Consider the following 15488-nt stretch of genomic DNA (forward strand, 5'->3'; position numbering starts at 1 on the left):
ATATTTAAAATCATTGAAAGATGAAAAGAATCCTTGTTTACAGGTGTGAAGCTTCATGAACATTAATAAAGGATTTCATAATTTAACATATGTTCGTTTTCATTCATTTTTTTAGCACTACTGTAACATGGATTTCTTTATAGAACTCATTACAGCACACATTGTTCAAAAATGTTTTCTATAAAATCCAAGCAAACTACACATGCACATATGTATGTATAATTTAGTGTACCTGGTAAAGCACCTTATCCACACCCCTTTACAAAACTACATGAAGGCAGTACAGAAGCAATTGGTGAAGAATGATAGATAAAATATCATAATCAATAGGAACAGGCAAAGGCAAGTGAAATGATGTGCACATCCACAGAGAAACATAAAAAGAGTGTGATGAACCAATCGAATATCAATAGGAATTACTCCTTTCATATACTGAGTTTACAAGGAGTTATGCCTCCATCTCCTTTCACCAAATGAAAGGTGGGGTGAAGGTTCAAACCCTGACAGCTAAAAACATAGGAGGGATGTCAGCAGATTACAAGGTACACTTCCGAAGTGGAAAAGGCAGATAAGGCTCAAAGACTGAAAGGTTCAGAGTCAACAAAAGGAAAGCAGTAGAAACAACCAAGTAGTAGCAGATGGCAACCCCAAGTTCCTCAAAGTGTGAGAGAAATGGAACTAGACGCAGAATTTCTAAAAGCTAGGGAAATCACTGCAGTTCCTGATGCACCGTACAGCACATGACACAAACTACCTGGAAATCAAATCCATAGAACGAGCACCATGCAGCCATACATGTCTTCTGCACCTTGGCAAACTCCAGAAAAAGATTCAGCAGTGTCTCAGGCACAAGTCCAGAATTACTATACGTGAATGCCCGGAGGAAGACAGTGGAAATGGAGATGATGGGCTTTTGGAATAGAAATATCCTCTGCATGACATTTAGGTGTGTTCCCCTGCCCTGATAGCCCGACTGCTTGTGAATCAGATGGTCTTTTATTTTGGCCCTGGTGTCTTGCTAATCTACCATATGCACAAACACCTAGGTCTGCCCCAGACAATGCGTGATCTAGGACCTGTCCTGTGACATGGAAGGATGCACCAAGTACGTCCTCATGGAGAGAGTGGACATAAGGCGGTGGTGGCAATATACTGTGTTTTGTAATTCATACTTGTGACTAAACCTTTGTATCTATGTGGGGGGCGTGGACTACTTTCCCCTCTAATGTAAAGCTAGACTTGTATGTGAGATTCAGAAACTTGTGCCGATATCCAGTATGCACGTCAAGTCTGTGTGTACAGTCAGCATCATATGGTACATACATAGCAGTAGGGGTGTGTGGTATGTGTGTGTGTGTGTGTGTGTGTGTGTGTGTGTGTGTGTGTTTTGTGTGTGTGTGTACATACTGAAGCCAGTGGGATCCATTTTGAATGTCCTTGGTTTGACATGGCAGAGGATGGTAGATGGGGACACCTTCCCCAAACGGTGGAAGTTAACATTCATATAGCTGCAGGATGGACATCCAGACACTTAAGTGAAAAGAGTGGAGAGAGGGCTCCATATAGAAATTCAGTGAAGTCTTTGTAAGCACATGGCTGCTGGTTAGTTCTTCTTGAGCACTGCTATTGAGTTGATGGTGGAATTGAGGGGCAGGACTGCTTTTTCCCTGACCCTGCAGGAAGTGAGTCTGTCCGGGAGATGAAGCCCAGCATGTTCTTGGTCTGAGGAATAGCTAGAGAAAGTGGACTGCCAGAGAGGGCAGAGCCATGAGCGACCCTTGCCGCAAGTGGTCTCCTGGTCTGTCTCTGTGGTGCCTGTTGAGAACTGCACCAGAAGACTACTGACATTTTCACGTCCCATGTGCCCGACTGACCACTGCTGTGGGTCATAGTTTTTGGTACTAATGTTGATAGCATAAGAAGACGCAATGCTGCTAACAGAGAGCTGATAAGCCTAGGAAGGCTGCAACTGCAAGGAACACACATCCGTCCGACCTGTCCAGGAGGGGGGTTGCAACTACCATGGCGTGGGGCCCATCTGCCCTGACCAGGAGGTGGGCTGTAATTGCTCTGCCTCTGGGATCTGTCTACACTGGTGCAGAGGTGGACTGTAACCTTCTTGCTGAGGCATCCGACTACACCGGCCTGTAGGTAGGTCATAACGGCCTTGTCATTGAAGCAGACTGCACCAGCCAAGAAGTTGGCTGTGACTGTTGAAGAAGCCAGATTGCTGCAAAAAGGCCCCATCTGGTTGCAATCGTCTGTTCTAAGAAAGCTGCACAAGCTGAAGACGCTGACTGTGACTGACCTCCCTTTCAACAGCTACAGGAGCAACATGCAGGTCCGGGTGCCCCCGCCTGCGATTCAGACAGAGGAGCTGCAATGTGCTGACGAGAGAGCAAGAACTTGAGACTTTTCCTACCTGTAAGTATCAGAGGGGTAAGAACAAAGCAAATTGATTGCTTATTTAAACCTGTGGCGAATGTAATCTGCACCAGAACCAGTGCTTAATTTGAGCCAGTGGTTTCCCGTGCTAGGCACCGACACGAGCAATTGTTGACACCAGCACTAATGACAATCTGCCACATGGTGGTGCTGTTTGTTTAGTTTAGAGATGATCAGCTGCTCATTCCATTCTTATAGCTTTGGGGGGCTGGAATAGTCTAAATGCCACACTTATAGGAGTGTGATGGTTAGTAGTTGTTTTAGTTCTGTGAGTGGCAGGGGCAATAGGTTGTGCAAGCTGCAGCAGCCTCCTGACAAGGTCCCTGGCACTTCTTGTTTTACAAATTAAGCAATGACCAGAACCTGATCCCATGTGTCATGTAGCCTCCCAAACGGTGTCTGACACTGGAAATAGATAACTAGAAACCAGGCCAGTAACCCGCAAAAGTTGATACATGCCGTCTAGTAGGCCACTGTCCTGGAGCCTTAGTGGGCATGTGGAAGGTGGAAGTAGTAGCCTTTGCCACAGGTGAGAAGCAAATGCCATCGGCGCAGATGCGCGGCCCACAATAGAACAGAAGCTAAGGGCTGCAGACTATAACACTGGAAAATATTTCGCAAAAGTATTGCCAGACATCAGCTAAGGTGTTTGTTAATAAACCACATCATATTAATACCCAAAACCTTTCATTCTCACTGACCGCCTGCAGTACTCCACAGCACACGGTGCACCCATGCATCATTTAGGAAGAGTCAGAGGGCTGTGATTTTTTTCTGTAATAAAATGACCTTAAAGGATGTGCTTTTATACTTTTCAGACCTTTATTTGGCGCTGCTTTCTATACCCTTTTTGACCTTGACCGTTTGTCTGTACCCTTGTTTATTCAGTTAACAAATATATTTTTAAAAATTCAACAGAGCCCTTGCCACAGCTCTATGTGCAGTTTAACAATTCCTTATATGGCAAACAGTATTAACTCAGTGATATCTATTATGTTAATCTCAGAATGAAGAATTGTAAAAATATCCTGCAGAGAATCAGAAATGGAGCATGCGAGACGAAAATGTTTACAGAGCGCCGAGCGCTGGCACGCGCTTGAAGAAAGCTGTATAAATGGACGGATCAGCAGAGTAGATCATGTTTTACCCTCTGTGAGAGTGAAATGTTGTTTCTGTTCTGCACGGTGCACTGCCAATGGCATCAGAACACTTTAGACACATTTAACACACCACTGCTGCAGTATGTTGTGTTTACATATGCCGCTATAACTTTACACATTTTTTCTTTGAAAAGCAAACGTGAAGCGGCTTTAGATGGCACGGACTGTCTTTGGCTTTTTAATGGGAGCTGCAGAGGGGTGTTGTAGGGCTGGCACCGCTGTTGTTTAATGCAAATGACGAGGGGTTTCTTAACAGTATGTTTGGCCCCTGCTGTGATGTTCCACTTGTACCCCGGACACGTGTTATCTTTGAACAGAATTCCATGGAATTCGATTCATCAAATGGCAGTGGCCGCCGAAGTGACATCAAGCGCCCTTTGACCTCTGATGGCGTCACAGAATTGACCTGTTGTCTGACTCTTCCTAAGATCTCTACCAGCCCCCATTTTGATGCTGAGGGTGTTGGGAGGGTAAAAGATTGGAAAATACAGGAAGGAAATTGCACCCAGAGTCTCCTCTGCATCCTGTTCCTTGGGCAACGGCGGGTCAGAAGCAACTACACCTGGCTGCTCCTAAGACAATGTATGCCATAAAGCAGAGCTCTTCAAACTGAGGGGTGGGCTCTGAGGGGGATGGGAGGCAAGCCCTGGCCAAGAGGATCATATGGCTGAATTCAGCTATGTTTTTAGCGAGTGGCGATGGCCATTACTAACATCTTTTGTCATTCATTTCCTGGCTAGGACTAGATGTCAAAGCAACTCTAAATAACCCCAAAAGACACTCCCCTCCCTCCACCCGTTCTCCCACATTTCTGAAAAAGATCTCACTGTGGATACATGTACACTCTAGGGAATCAGGCTGCCCCATGCCATGTTTACACTAATGTATTTGATTGCACAATAGAGAACAATTATGCTCGTCATTCTGGGGAGTCCCAATGATTTATTTTTTAACACAGGGCAATGCAGGGCCCAGCATAAAAAAGTTTGAAGACCTCTGCCTTGTCAACCCTTGCTCCGCAATGAGGTATTTCCTCTTTCCAGTGCCCTAGAAAGGGTGCTGCCATGCAATCAAAGAGAGTCCTTAGCCCCAGGCCCCTTGTTGCATTGCGAAAACCCTAGCAATCAGGGAGGCATTGGGCCCCTCGCACCACTGCACCTGCTGCACTAATATTAGATGCCCCGCCAGCACCAATGCCTATTTTCAAATCGCCTTAACTCCTCGGGATGCCGGGGGCCTTTTCTGCCCTTTAACGGCGCTGGTCACTCAGTCTCACCCAACAGCCCTCATTTTCTTTCGCCTCACCACATTCCAAGTCCACCAGCCGCCACTGCCTTTAACCGCGCTGGTCACTCAGTCTCACCCAACAGCCCTCATTTGCCAACGTAACCATAACAGAAACAATGCTTTGTCTCATTGATGGCAGGGACAGTCTGGGAAGGGAGAAGGGCCCGGGCAGCAAAATGAAAGTGGCCCCCATTAGTGAATGAAGTAGCTAAAAACATGGCCCATGTTTGTAGATTAGGGCACTTTTGAACTTTCAACGTAAAGACAAGTTGTACAAGTGTTTTGCAAAGTAAGGGAGACTGCATGGATTTGTGCTTGCTGCAGGCAATGTTTGTTTTAATATCAGGGAAACCAACAGTAAAAAACAGCCCATTAACAGCCAAAAAGTGGCCCCCAATCTAACTTGTCAGGCCAGTCCTTCTGGCACTGCCTGGTTGCCCTATTGACTGAGGGGGCAGCTGTTTGCATACACCAGACGTCTTCAAATTGTGGGGTGCTCCCCATGGGGGTCCGTGGATGTGCTCTGGGGGGGGGGGGGGGGTGCGCACATCAGTCTGCAATTACTTGTAAATGAAGATGGCCTGGAAGCAGGACTGCCGCGTTTCCACGCTGCCTCAATTTACATGCCGCAGTTAAAGCGCATATGAGAGCATGCGGATTGTACTGCTGAGCGCCGTGGGCAGCCATCTTTGAAGATAAGGTGAGAGATTGCGAAAAAGAAGAAAATAATTTGCTTGTATTGTGTTTTTCCACTTTCAGATAACTACAGACAAAATAACACGCACACACCTGAAATAGAAAATAAATGCAAGTTAAACTAATCAAATGGTACATTATGAAACCTCTGTTGGCCAATGCGAACCCTGCAGATGTCTGTGATCAGTGAGTCACAGAATTCAATCTTGAGTGATGCAGTGAGGAACAGAGACTTGTCCTCTTATAACTGCTTTACAGAGCTGTAGGTACCATTGGTGCTGCGGCTGCAGGACTATGGCTACCCTATTCTTCTTCTTTTCTTGCATTAGAGGCCCGCAGCCTCTGTGCCAGTGTTGCTTTGGGCCTCAAAGCAATGGCTGAAAGGAGGAGAAAAACGAAGCAAATGAGACACCTTGATTTGGGCACCAGAGAGCTGGCAGCGAGCGGGATGATGAGGGATGGGCGGGAGAGCGATGGTGTGAGATGGGAGCCCATGTTGGTAACAAAGGGCAGAGGAGGCAGCTTGCTTCGCCCGGCAGTAGCTGGCATTAATGAAACAGCCGCAGTGGCACTGGTGCCAAGGAGCATGAAGAGCCCACTGCATCACAATTATGAATATTTTACTTTAAAAAGTGGGCGTGGGGGCTCATTTTCCTTGCTAGCCTTCTGGCAGATGGCACCCTTGCTGCACAAAGGGAGGCAACATGCAGGGGCTCCTATTTTCATATACCAGGGACAGAGCTTGTTTTGCGATTGAGGTGATGGTCAGACATGGGGGGAGTGAGAGAAGAAGATACAATCTCAGGGCTGCATCATTCATTAGTGCAACAGGGAGACTTGCATTGGGGCCCACAGCACCCAATTATGGAGAGTAGTGTTTTTGGTCAATTCAGTTTTTTAATGCAGCTGCTCTTTTATACATCAAACTTTTAGTGATTTCATGTGGATTACAAGCAACAGAAAAGCACCCCTGAAATGATCGCATAATCCCCACCCTCTACGATCAGCTCTTCAACTCCTGCTCCCTAAATACTCGCTGTCCAGCTGCCTTTCTCCTTGATGCACTGCACCTCTTTCCCCTCACTAGGCCCAGACTGGGAACCCAAAGCAGCCCTGGCAATTTTGATGGACCAGTCCCCCTGCTGCATTGGTTACTGGGGGCCGATATAGCAGCACCACTGCAAATCCATCCCCCTGTAACAAAAACGCCCCCCACCGCTGCGAAATCAGCCCCCACCCGTCCAGCCTCCCGGGGAAGCGCCCAATGCCCGCTACAGCCAGGCCGGCCCTGCCCCTTACTAAACTGAATTCCTTGCTCTCACTGCAGTGCATGTTCTGCCCCTTGCTGCACTGCTTCTCTGCCACCTACGGCACAGCTCCCGACACCAGAGCTGCACTGCACTCACAACAACCTACTCCACTGCCCGGACAGCCCTTGCTGCACTGCACCTCCAGACCCCTCCTATTTGCTGCAGAACATGCACCGCTTCATGCTTCGTCCAGTCGCACATTGACAAGCCCTCACCTTTGCTGCATTGCACTCCACCACTGCACTCGCCAACTCCATACGCTGCACCCTGACACTTTACTTCACTCCCCCACTCTTGCCATAGAGATCTGTATTGCATACTGTGCTGAACTCCTCCCTTATCCCTTTCAGCACTTTTCTATCCTGCAACCTCCACTTCTGTTCTTCATTGGACCGCATCCTATGTCGCGCTGCAGTTCTGCACCATCCGCTGCTGCACAACTTCCCCTCAAGTCACGTCTCACACAAACACACCACGCCTTTGCAGTGCTACACACCATCTGCCCTCCATGCACTGAGGTGTGCTACATGCTGTTCAGTACCCATCCTCTGGCTACACTGCTCTTTTTCCCATATACTGCGATCAGTGCTGGAATGAAGGGGGAACCAGACGGATTCCTGACCCGGCAGCTATCATTCAGCCAGATCGGGGATCCCTCTGGCTTTAGTGAAATATACTGGATTGGTCCCGGTGTAATTTACCGGGACACAATATAGCAGCCCCCGCACGTGGCCTGCTCGCAGCAGCAACGTGCAGGTGGTGAAGGGACTTTTTATTTTCTCTTCCAGCATGGGCCCAAAACAAAGGGCAACTTAAAGGACCATCAACCCTCCTTTTGTTGGAGTAGAATCCTGGCTGGGAGCTATCAGCATTCTAATACCTAGATGCCAATGCAAATAGGAACAAAAGGTGCACATCTTGTTATCACTTCACAAGTACTTAAGAGATTTAGAGGCAGGTTTTTGACTTTGTGCACCAACCCCTATATGTAAGAAATGCACATGCACTGTGAGACTGTCATCTGTATCAGTATACATGAGTATTTACATGAATCACAATTTAAAAAGCACTTGCTAATTATTTTTATTTAATACTTTTATAGCGCGTATTCATCCATCTGCAGGGAGTCAGAGCACTTTACATCACATGCACACATTGGGGCTTATTTACAAGCCCCTTGCACCACTGGTTCGTTACTTTTTACCATATAAAAGTGACACACTGGTGGCGCAAGGGGCTTGTAAATAAACCCCAATATACTTTGCAATAAATCATATAACTGTGTAGTGTAAGTCAATGTACAGGATGTTACATCAGACAAAGAGGAGTTCACGTTGTAGGAGTCACACATCACCTTTGCTGTTTGGGATTATATGCCAAGTTTGTATGTCCAGTAAAAAAACAATGTCAAGGTTAAAGACGTAACGCAGTGCTTGGTGTTGTCCTTTATTACTACCCAAAGAAACCCCTTTTAGCAGCCTTATAATAACAGATTGAGAAAAATCAAAAAGGTTTTTAACCCATGCCTTGCAGTTTTCAAGCAGGCCCTTGATGCCGGTTCATAGCTCACTGTGCTATATTAAATGATGGCAGTTTATGAACTGCAAGTAATAAAAGGGCCATTGTATCAAAAACACTAACCCACTTACCTATCTATATACCATAATAATCTGTGATCTGCGTGTTACACAATTGGCCTGATTCACAGAACTAACTTAAGACAAAATCCTAAACTTACTACTTTTGGTATTCACAGAAGGCATTTAGTAGTAGTCAAGTTAGGATTTTATCGTAAGTCTGTCTTAAGTCTGTCCTAAGTCTGTCTTAAGTCTGTCCTAAGTCTGTCTTAAGTCTGTCTTAACTCTGTCCTATGTTTGTCTTAAGACTGTCTTAAGTCTGTCTTAAGTCAAACTTAAGACAAAATTCTAACTTTACTACTACTAAATGCCTTCTGTGAATACCAAAAGTAGTACGTTTAGGATTTTGTCTTAAGTTAGTTCTGTGAATTGGGCCCAATGTGCTTTGAAGAAGACACATTAACCCTCTATTCTACTTTATGAGTCAAAATTGGGACTAGACAAAACACAGATCTCTCCAGCAAGTGCTTTAACCACCAGAGTTATCTTACCATTTTTATTATTCCTGAGATTTATTGGGCAGACAACGCTTTCTGCACAGGTGCTTTAACCCCATGGAAGGGTGAGGTGTGTGACTCCTGTCGCTGGTGTAAAGACTGTGCTGAATCTGTGGGTCATATATTTTTTGTCTGCCCGGCTTATGCAGCCCCTCGGGCTAAATGGCTCAAACCCATATGTCGTACTTTGGGCACTAGACTGGGGCTTGAGGCTTTAAGTATCTTAAGATCTGATACTGGTGAATGTATCGTAGTTGCCGTGGCCAAATTCCTGGGTTGGGTTTGGATTATTAGAAATAGGAATCACTAGATACCAGTGTTGTGTTTAATCATGATCTTATTTTTTTTTGTGCCATCTTAGAACCGTTTTTATTCCCTATTCTGTATGTAATGTTTATTTTTACATTGTAGTGTCTTTTTATGATGAAATTAATCGATAATAAACACTAATGAAATGAAATGCTTTAACCCCATGATAATTTTTCAAATGCAACCTTTGTAACCAATTAAGCCAGAACAGATTAACTGTCACCTTTCTCATTGGTGTTAATTTCTTTCTGACAGAGTTTTGGAAAAAAAATTAGAGTTTTGAAAAAAATGTATAAATTGGCTGTCAGACTGCTTTTTATGACCCCGCCCCTAGTGACTCTACCCTCTTTCTGTTGCCCACCTTGACCCCCAATGTATGGGTTCCAGGTGCAATAGACCCAGGTTAACCTTTGACCCCTCTTTGCTCCACCCACCCCTCTCCTGCACTGCTTCCCCTTCAGATTGCTACATCAGCCCATGGCCCCCTGCTTCAGTGCGGCACCCCGTTTATTCCCTCAGCTGCACTGCTCAGCATCTACCTTAAAGCACTGCATTTCCATGCTGCAGTGCGCGACCTCGTGACGCTGTAATGCACCCAATAAAAACCCTCATCTCTTCGCTTGCACTGCTCGCCGTCTTCTTCATTGCACTGCATTACAACAGCGCCACTACTCGTCCTCGCGGCGCTGTGCTGCTCCCAATCGTCTCCCTTGTTTAACCTCTAGCTGCACTGGTCTCCATCTTCTTCATAGCACTGCATCACAACTACTGCACTGCACGTCCTCGCCGGGCGGCACTGCACCCAATGCACTTGCTCTATCGTAGCCTTTCTCCCATGGCTCCCATTCTGGCTATGCAGTGTGCTATTATGACAGCCTTCCCCAGACCACCCCACTGGACTGCACCCCATCCTCTTCTCTGCACTGAACACCCCACTTCCCTTTGCCTGTTTGCACCCTCTTGCTGCACTGCATTCACTCTCCTTCGTTGCAGCGGTGTTTCCAGTGAGGTATTTGCTCAGCAGACCCTAGCTGACGACACTGCACCCATCTCTGTGTTGGCCACTAACACACGTGAGTGCTCCAGCTGCCCCAGGCCCCGCTGCATCACTCCATCACCCTGCACTGCTCCAGTGTGGACTTTCTTCTGCACCATATACCATCCTCTTTGATTAACTCCTCCCTTCGCCCTTACTACACTGTACACATCTGTCACTCACTGCACTCTGTTTCCCTTGCCCTACTGCACTCCCCCGTTGCAGTACTCCCATCTCGTTGCTCTGCACGCCCCCACTGCAACACTGCATCCCGTCCATGCACTGCACACCCTCCATTTAATGCAGTGCAGGCCTCTCCCATGCAGCACCACACCCCCGCCCGTGCTGCACCGTACACATCCTCCTCTGCCGCACTGCTTTTCTTTATGATTTACTGCATTATGCTTTTGCTGCAATGCAGCAGTTACCTCTAGTGCACTGCACCCAGCCCCCTTCCTCTGCACCCCAATCGATTGCAACTTCCCTTTGCTGCACTGTCTGAAACGCCTACAACCCTCACCCTTGCTGTAAAGCACCCTCACTCCACTGCTGCACTGCACTGCACCTCGTGCTGCTGCTCCCCAGCAGCTTCGATGCACTGCACAACCTCCCCTGTGTTGTGCTGCACTCGACTGTGCTGCACCACTGTGCTTCCTGGATGTACAGCAGAGACACCCTTAATGCACTGCATGGACCGCGAGGCCACCGACTGGCAGCACTGCACCCCTTTCTAGCACTGCAAACTCCGACAGAAGCAACTGCCCCTCATATCTGCTGCACGGCAAACCACTGCAGCCCCCTTACTAAGATGCCCACATCCTCTCCTGCAACAGAACCTCTCCCCTTTCCCACACTGCACTTCTCCTGCCATTCCTACTTCCTCCTGGTGCCCTTGCTTACACAGAACTACCCTACACTGCATCTATTGTTGCAGTGCACTGTTCCCCACTGTCGCACCATCTAACCCTTCTCCACCTCATACTCTGCTTGTTCCACCGTAGCACCCAGAGCTCCCTTTCTAAGCGCTCTGGGCCTGCAGCGCCTCGTTGCACGGTCTCCGGTCACTTTGCGCTACCGAACGTCCTTGCTGCACAGCACGGACACTATCTTCTCTCTCTGCACTAGGCCTCTTGACTGACTGAACCTCCCTCCGCCCCTACGGTGCACCGCACTCTTCATCGTCCACCCCACCCGTAGTACCGCACCTCACCACCTCTGTGTGTTGTACTGCACTCCCCCCTACCCCGACTGCACAACGGCGCCTGGCTGCGCCCCCTTTGCTTGCTGCACAGTATTGTCCCTCCAGCTGCACGGCGCCCTCCCCCGGCTGCACTGCACCCTCTCCGTTGCTGCACTGCACCATTCTGGCTTTACCTACCCGCTAACGCTGCCCCCCCCCCTTCCTTTGCTGCACCACCCCCTTTTGCTGCGGCCCTTCTCCCTGGCGGCTACCCTACCATCCCCGCTCCCCTCTCCCCCCTTGATGCATTGCAGCCCTCCCCGTCCCTCTTTGCTGCACCCCCTGCATCCCTCCCCCACAGTGCACCACCCCCCCCCCCCCAACCCTCGCATTGCAGCACCCCCTCACTCACATGGCTGAAGCTGGTGCTGATGCTGCAGGATGCTGAGCTCGTCCACGTCTCACTGCGGCTCGGCATCGTGCCCGCGCCTCCAATCGCCCCCTCCCCCTCCCTTCAGATCACTTACAGGCATATTACATTCTATGCCGAGGAGCGCCCTCTGCCGGTTCAAGACAGTAATGCTCTTTCTTCCGGGAACTCTTAGCCTGCTAGCCTTGTGTTCCAATCCCAGTAAAATATCCCGGGAAGTAAATGCCATGCAGATATCGATGCGTCAGTGCTTAATTTGTAAAATATGAAGTGCCAGGGCTCTGACCAGGAGGCCACGGCAGCTTACACCACCCATCGCCCTTGCCATTGCTGTCAAAACAACTACTATCCATCTCTCTCACATTTAAATACAACAGTTCAGATTATTCCAGGTCTCCAAAGCTAAAGGAATGGCTGAGGAGGCAGGTATTGGTAATTTTTTTATGTATTTTGATTTCCTAAACACTGTATACTGCTCATCTCTAAATTACATGAGCAGCGCCACCTTGTGACAGACTGCCCTAAGTGTGGTGTTGACAATTAGGTGCCAGTGCCCAGCACCGGAAAGCTCCGGCTCAAATTAAGCACTGAGGTGCGTTATCTGCCAGCCACGGTCTCATACAGTAGTCAGTGCATCCTGTGCCTGCTGTAGAGAATTTTATTCCAAATTCAGGTAGGGTTTACAGTAAGCCAGGGGGTAAATGCACATAGGAGGCTGTGTGTTGTGTTGTTCTGGACTCTAGGCCCACATGCTAAATACAGAACAACACGGACACTAGTATAATGGTACTACAACTGGCCCAAGGCACGTGCGGCCGGCCTCTTTTATTAGCAGATGCCACGTCACTGTGACGCCTGTGTTGGGTGGGTGTGTGGTGCGTGTGAGACCAGCACTTCGGGAGTGGCTGGATACAGCTACCTGTTCTGCAGGACACAAGATTCCCGCAAAAAATCCAAATTAAAAGACTTTCAGTCCAACCTGTGGGAATAAATAAAACTAACCAGACCCCACTAAGTCTCTCAGTCTCTGGAGGCAGTCCGTAGCACATCACTGGACACATGGGCAGGCGCAGCTGGCAGCACCCGGACATCACTGCTCGCATCCATTATTTAACCAGATGATTCGGGCACGAACACTGGTGTGGATTGAGTCCATACCCTTCGACAGCATGTCGATTGGGTTGAGGTCCACCCATACGATGTTGGTCAATCCCGCCTGCTCTCGTGGTGGTGGGGTTGGTGTCAACAGTTCAAACTGGGGTGCACCAGGAGCATCGGTGGAGTCCGCTGCGGAGATTTCTCATTGGGCGTCTGACTCCGTGACAGACAACCTTGTGAGGACTGGGATGGCATCGGCAATGTTTGGACGCCTTCATCTGAGGCCCCGGTTCCTCCTGTTACCCGCAGCTTCAGGCCCATCTCTTGTGCGGGATTCCCTTGAGGCCCTTTTCGCTAGGTTGCCACGGGCCCAAGTGGACTGTGCTGGGCCGCGAGTAGGCCACGTTGGGGGAGGGGATGCATGACCGTCAGCAGAGCCACTGTTAAGTCATGCATGCAACCACAAGGGTAGGTGATACATGGTATGGTGTGTTCACCAATAGGCCCCACGTGTGCATGGGGTTAGCAGATAGTCTCTAGACAATTGGTCCCTCACAGTATCAGGAGTGCCTCTTTGGACTCTTGGTGGTTCGTGGGTGTAGGGCTGCACTCTGGTAGTGAGGTCCTCCATCGGTGGTTCAGGTGATGCACACATCATGTTGGTTTTGTTGCAATTATACAACAGGTACGACAGGTGACAAGGACTTGCAGGGGTAGAGTGACTGGAGGGACTTTGCAGCCCTGTAACTCGTTGTCGCCGGTGCTGTTCTCCTATGGCATGTGCGGTTCCTAGAAGGGATACTATCAATACAGCCAGCCAGTGACTGTGGACAGACCGTTGCATTGGAAGCGTGGGGCAAATAAGCGGTTCACGCATACGCGCAACTTACTTTCGCATCTCCTGCTGAGCAGTCTCCAGTGACGTCGATCCACATCCATGGCTTGCTTGTGTTGGTAGATGCACTCTGAGGTCGTGGCGCCAGTCCTCGGTCTTGTCACACTTGATCCTCTTCTCCTGCTCCTCAGTCTTATCACCCTTCATCATCCTCCCATGAAACAGGAGCAGGCTCTTGCTTACCTCCTGTGCGCCAGTCTGATCGGTACAGGAGGCAAAAGGTCTGTTATCCCTCTTTTCTGCAGTAGCGGCATGCAGCCACCAGGTGGCATGTAATGCTCTCCGGCAGAGTGCGGTGGTGACAAGCTGCCACTAGGGGGTGCACAGCGCACTCTTGGCTTTCCTTTGCCGACTTGGTCCATGCAACATCATGGAAGACTGGAAGCCATTCATGCCACTAACCCCTTTTGGTGAGGTTGTGCAGGGGGGTGGGGGGCACAGTTAATTTATCTTCTTGCCACATTCTTCCAAGTCTGCCGTTCTGGGCAAAAACATGACCTGGGAGCCTCCTGCCCAGACCTCTCTCTTCCCCATTGATTCGGACGCTGTAGGCTATGTATGTCAGCTCAGCTGCCACTCTCACTGTGTCCATGTGTTTTTCTGTTTAGGGCGAGGTTGCAGGTGCTTTGCAGGATCTTAGACAGGCCTGGCGGCAGGGCTGCTTGTGCCTTCAAACATGATCAACTTTGTAGGAGCCACTTCATGTGCAAATTGTTATGTTTACCGCTGCACTCGTAGTCGAATGCAGAGTGCGCGGTAACGATAATCGTCCGTTGAGGCGGGGCCGCTAGGATGCGCACTGCAGGCCGCATTAATAATTACAGGACATGGAGGTGGTGTGAACAGTGTTGGCTCGCGGGCGGCTCTGACACCGTTTGCGCATGCGCACAACCATTTATTTACATGCTCGCGCAGTGCGGGCAAATCCATGTCATCTCACGTCACCAGGGTTCCTCAGAATACTCCTGGGAACAACACACAGTAAATGGTTTCGCCCAACACGCAAGTATCGCATCGCGATACAACATTCCTCCCCAAAACAAAAACAGTTATCAAACTTTATTAACAAACACCAGCCGGTGTGCACATCAAACTTGCTTCTGACGACCCCAGCCTTCGGATAGGTCCATTTAGCAGTGGAAGTCTCTCAGCCTGCGGGAAGGCTCTGGATTGCTCCGCAAACCATATCGACTGAAAACTCCTCTGCCTCCAGCACTGGTGTCAGGAACTGCAGTGTTCTCCAAGGCATTTCGAGCTCAGTCCGGCCCCGGGGATTCTTGGCTTTGGGTCTCAAACTGGCCTGGGGGGCATTCTGATTCAGGACCATCCTCCCAGTCGGACTCCCCAACTGTCTCGTTCGACGGGCTCACGCCAACCTCCTGGTTCCCATGAAACTTCCTGAATGCCGTTATTTGGGTCCCACGGATCTGAGTAATGCGCCACAGATCCTCCTCAAACCTGAGTCGGAACTTGCTGCCAGGGTGCCTGTCTTGGAATAACACCAGGTC

At 49.0% G+C, this 15488-nt stretch overlaps 1 protein-coding gene across 1 annotated transcript in view; it reads right to left on the reverse strand.

Moving 5' to 3' along the window:
• LOC146812695 (synaptobrevin-like) overlaps positions 1 to 12041 on the reverse strand; it is a 95162-nt gene extending 83121 nt beyond the window's left edge. The window contains exon 1 of the mRNA XM_085619804.1: positions 11970 to 12041. Within this exon, the coding sequence (XP_085475930.1) occupies positions 11970 to 11971 (2 nt within the window). The 5' untranslated portion in view covers positions 11972 to 12041. The remainder of the gene's footprint in view (positions 1 to 11969) is intronic.
• Between the last annotated feature and the right edge of the window lie 3447 nt (positions 12042 to 15488).

The sequence above is a fragment of the Triturus cristatus genome, chromosome 7 (assembly GCF_964204655.1).
Source record: "Triturus cristatus chromosome 7, aTriCri1.1, whole genome shotgun sequence".
NCBI lineage: Eukaryota > Metazoa > Chordata > Amphibia > Caudata > Salamandridae > Triturus > Triturus cristatus.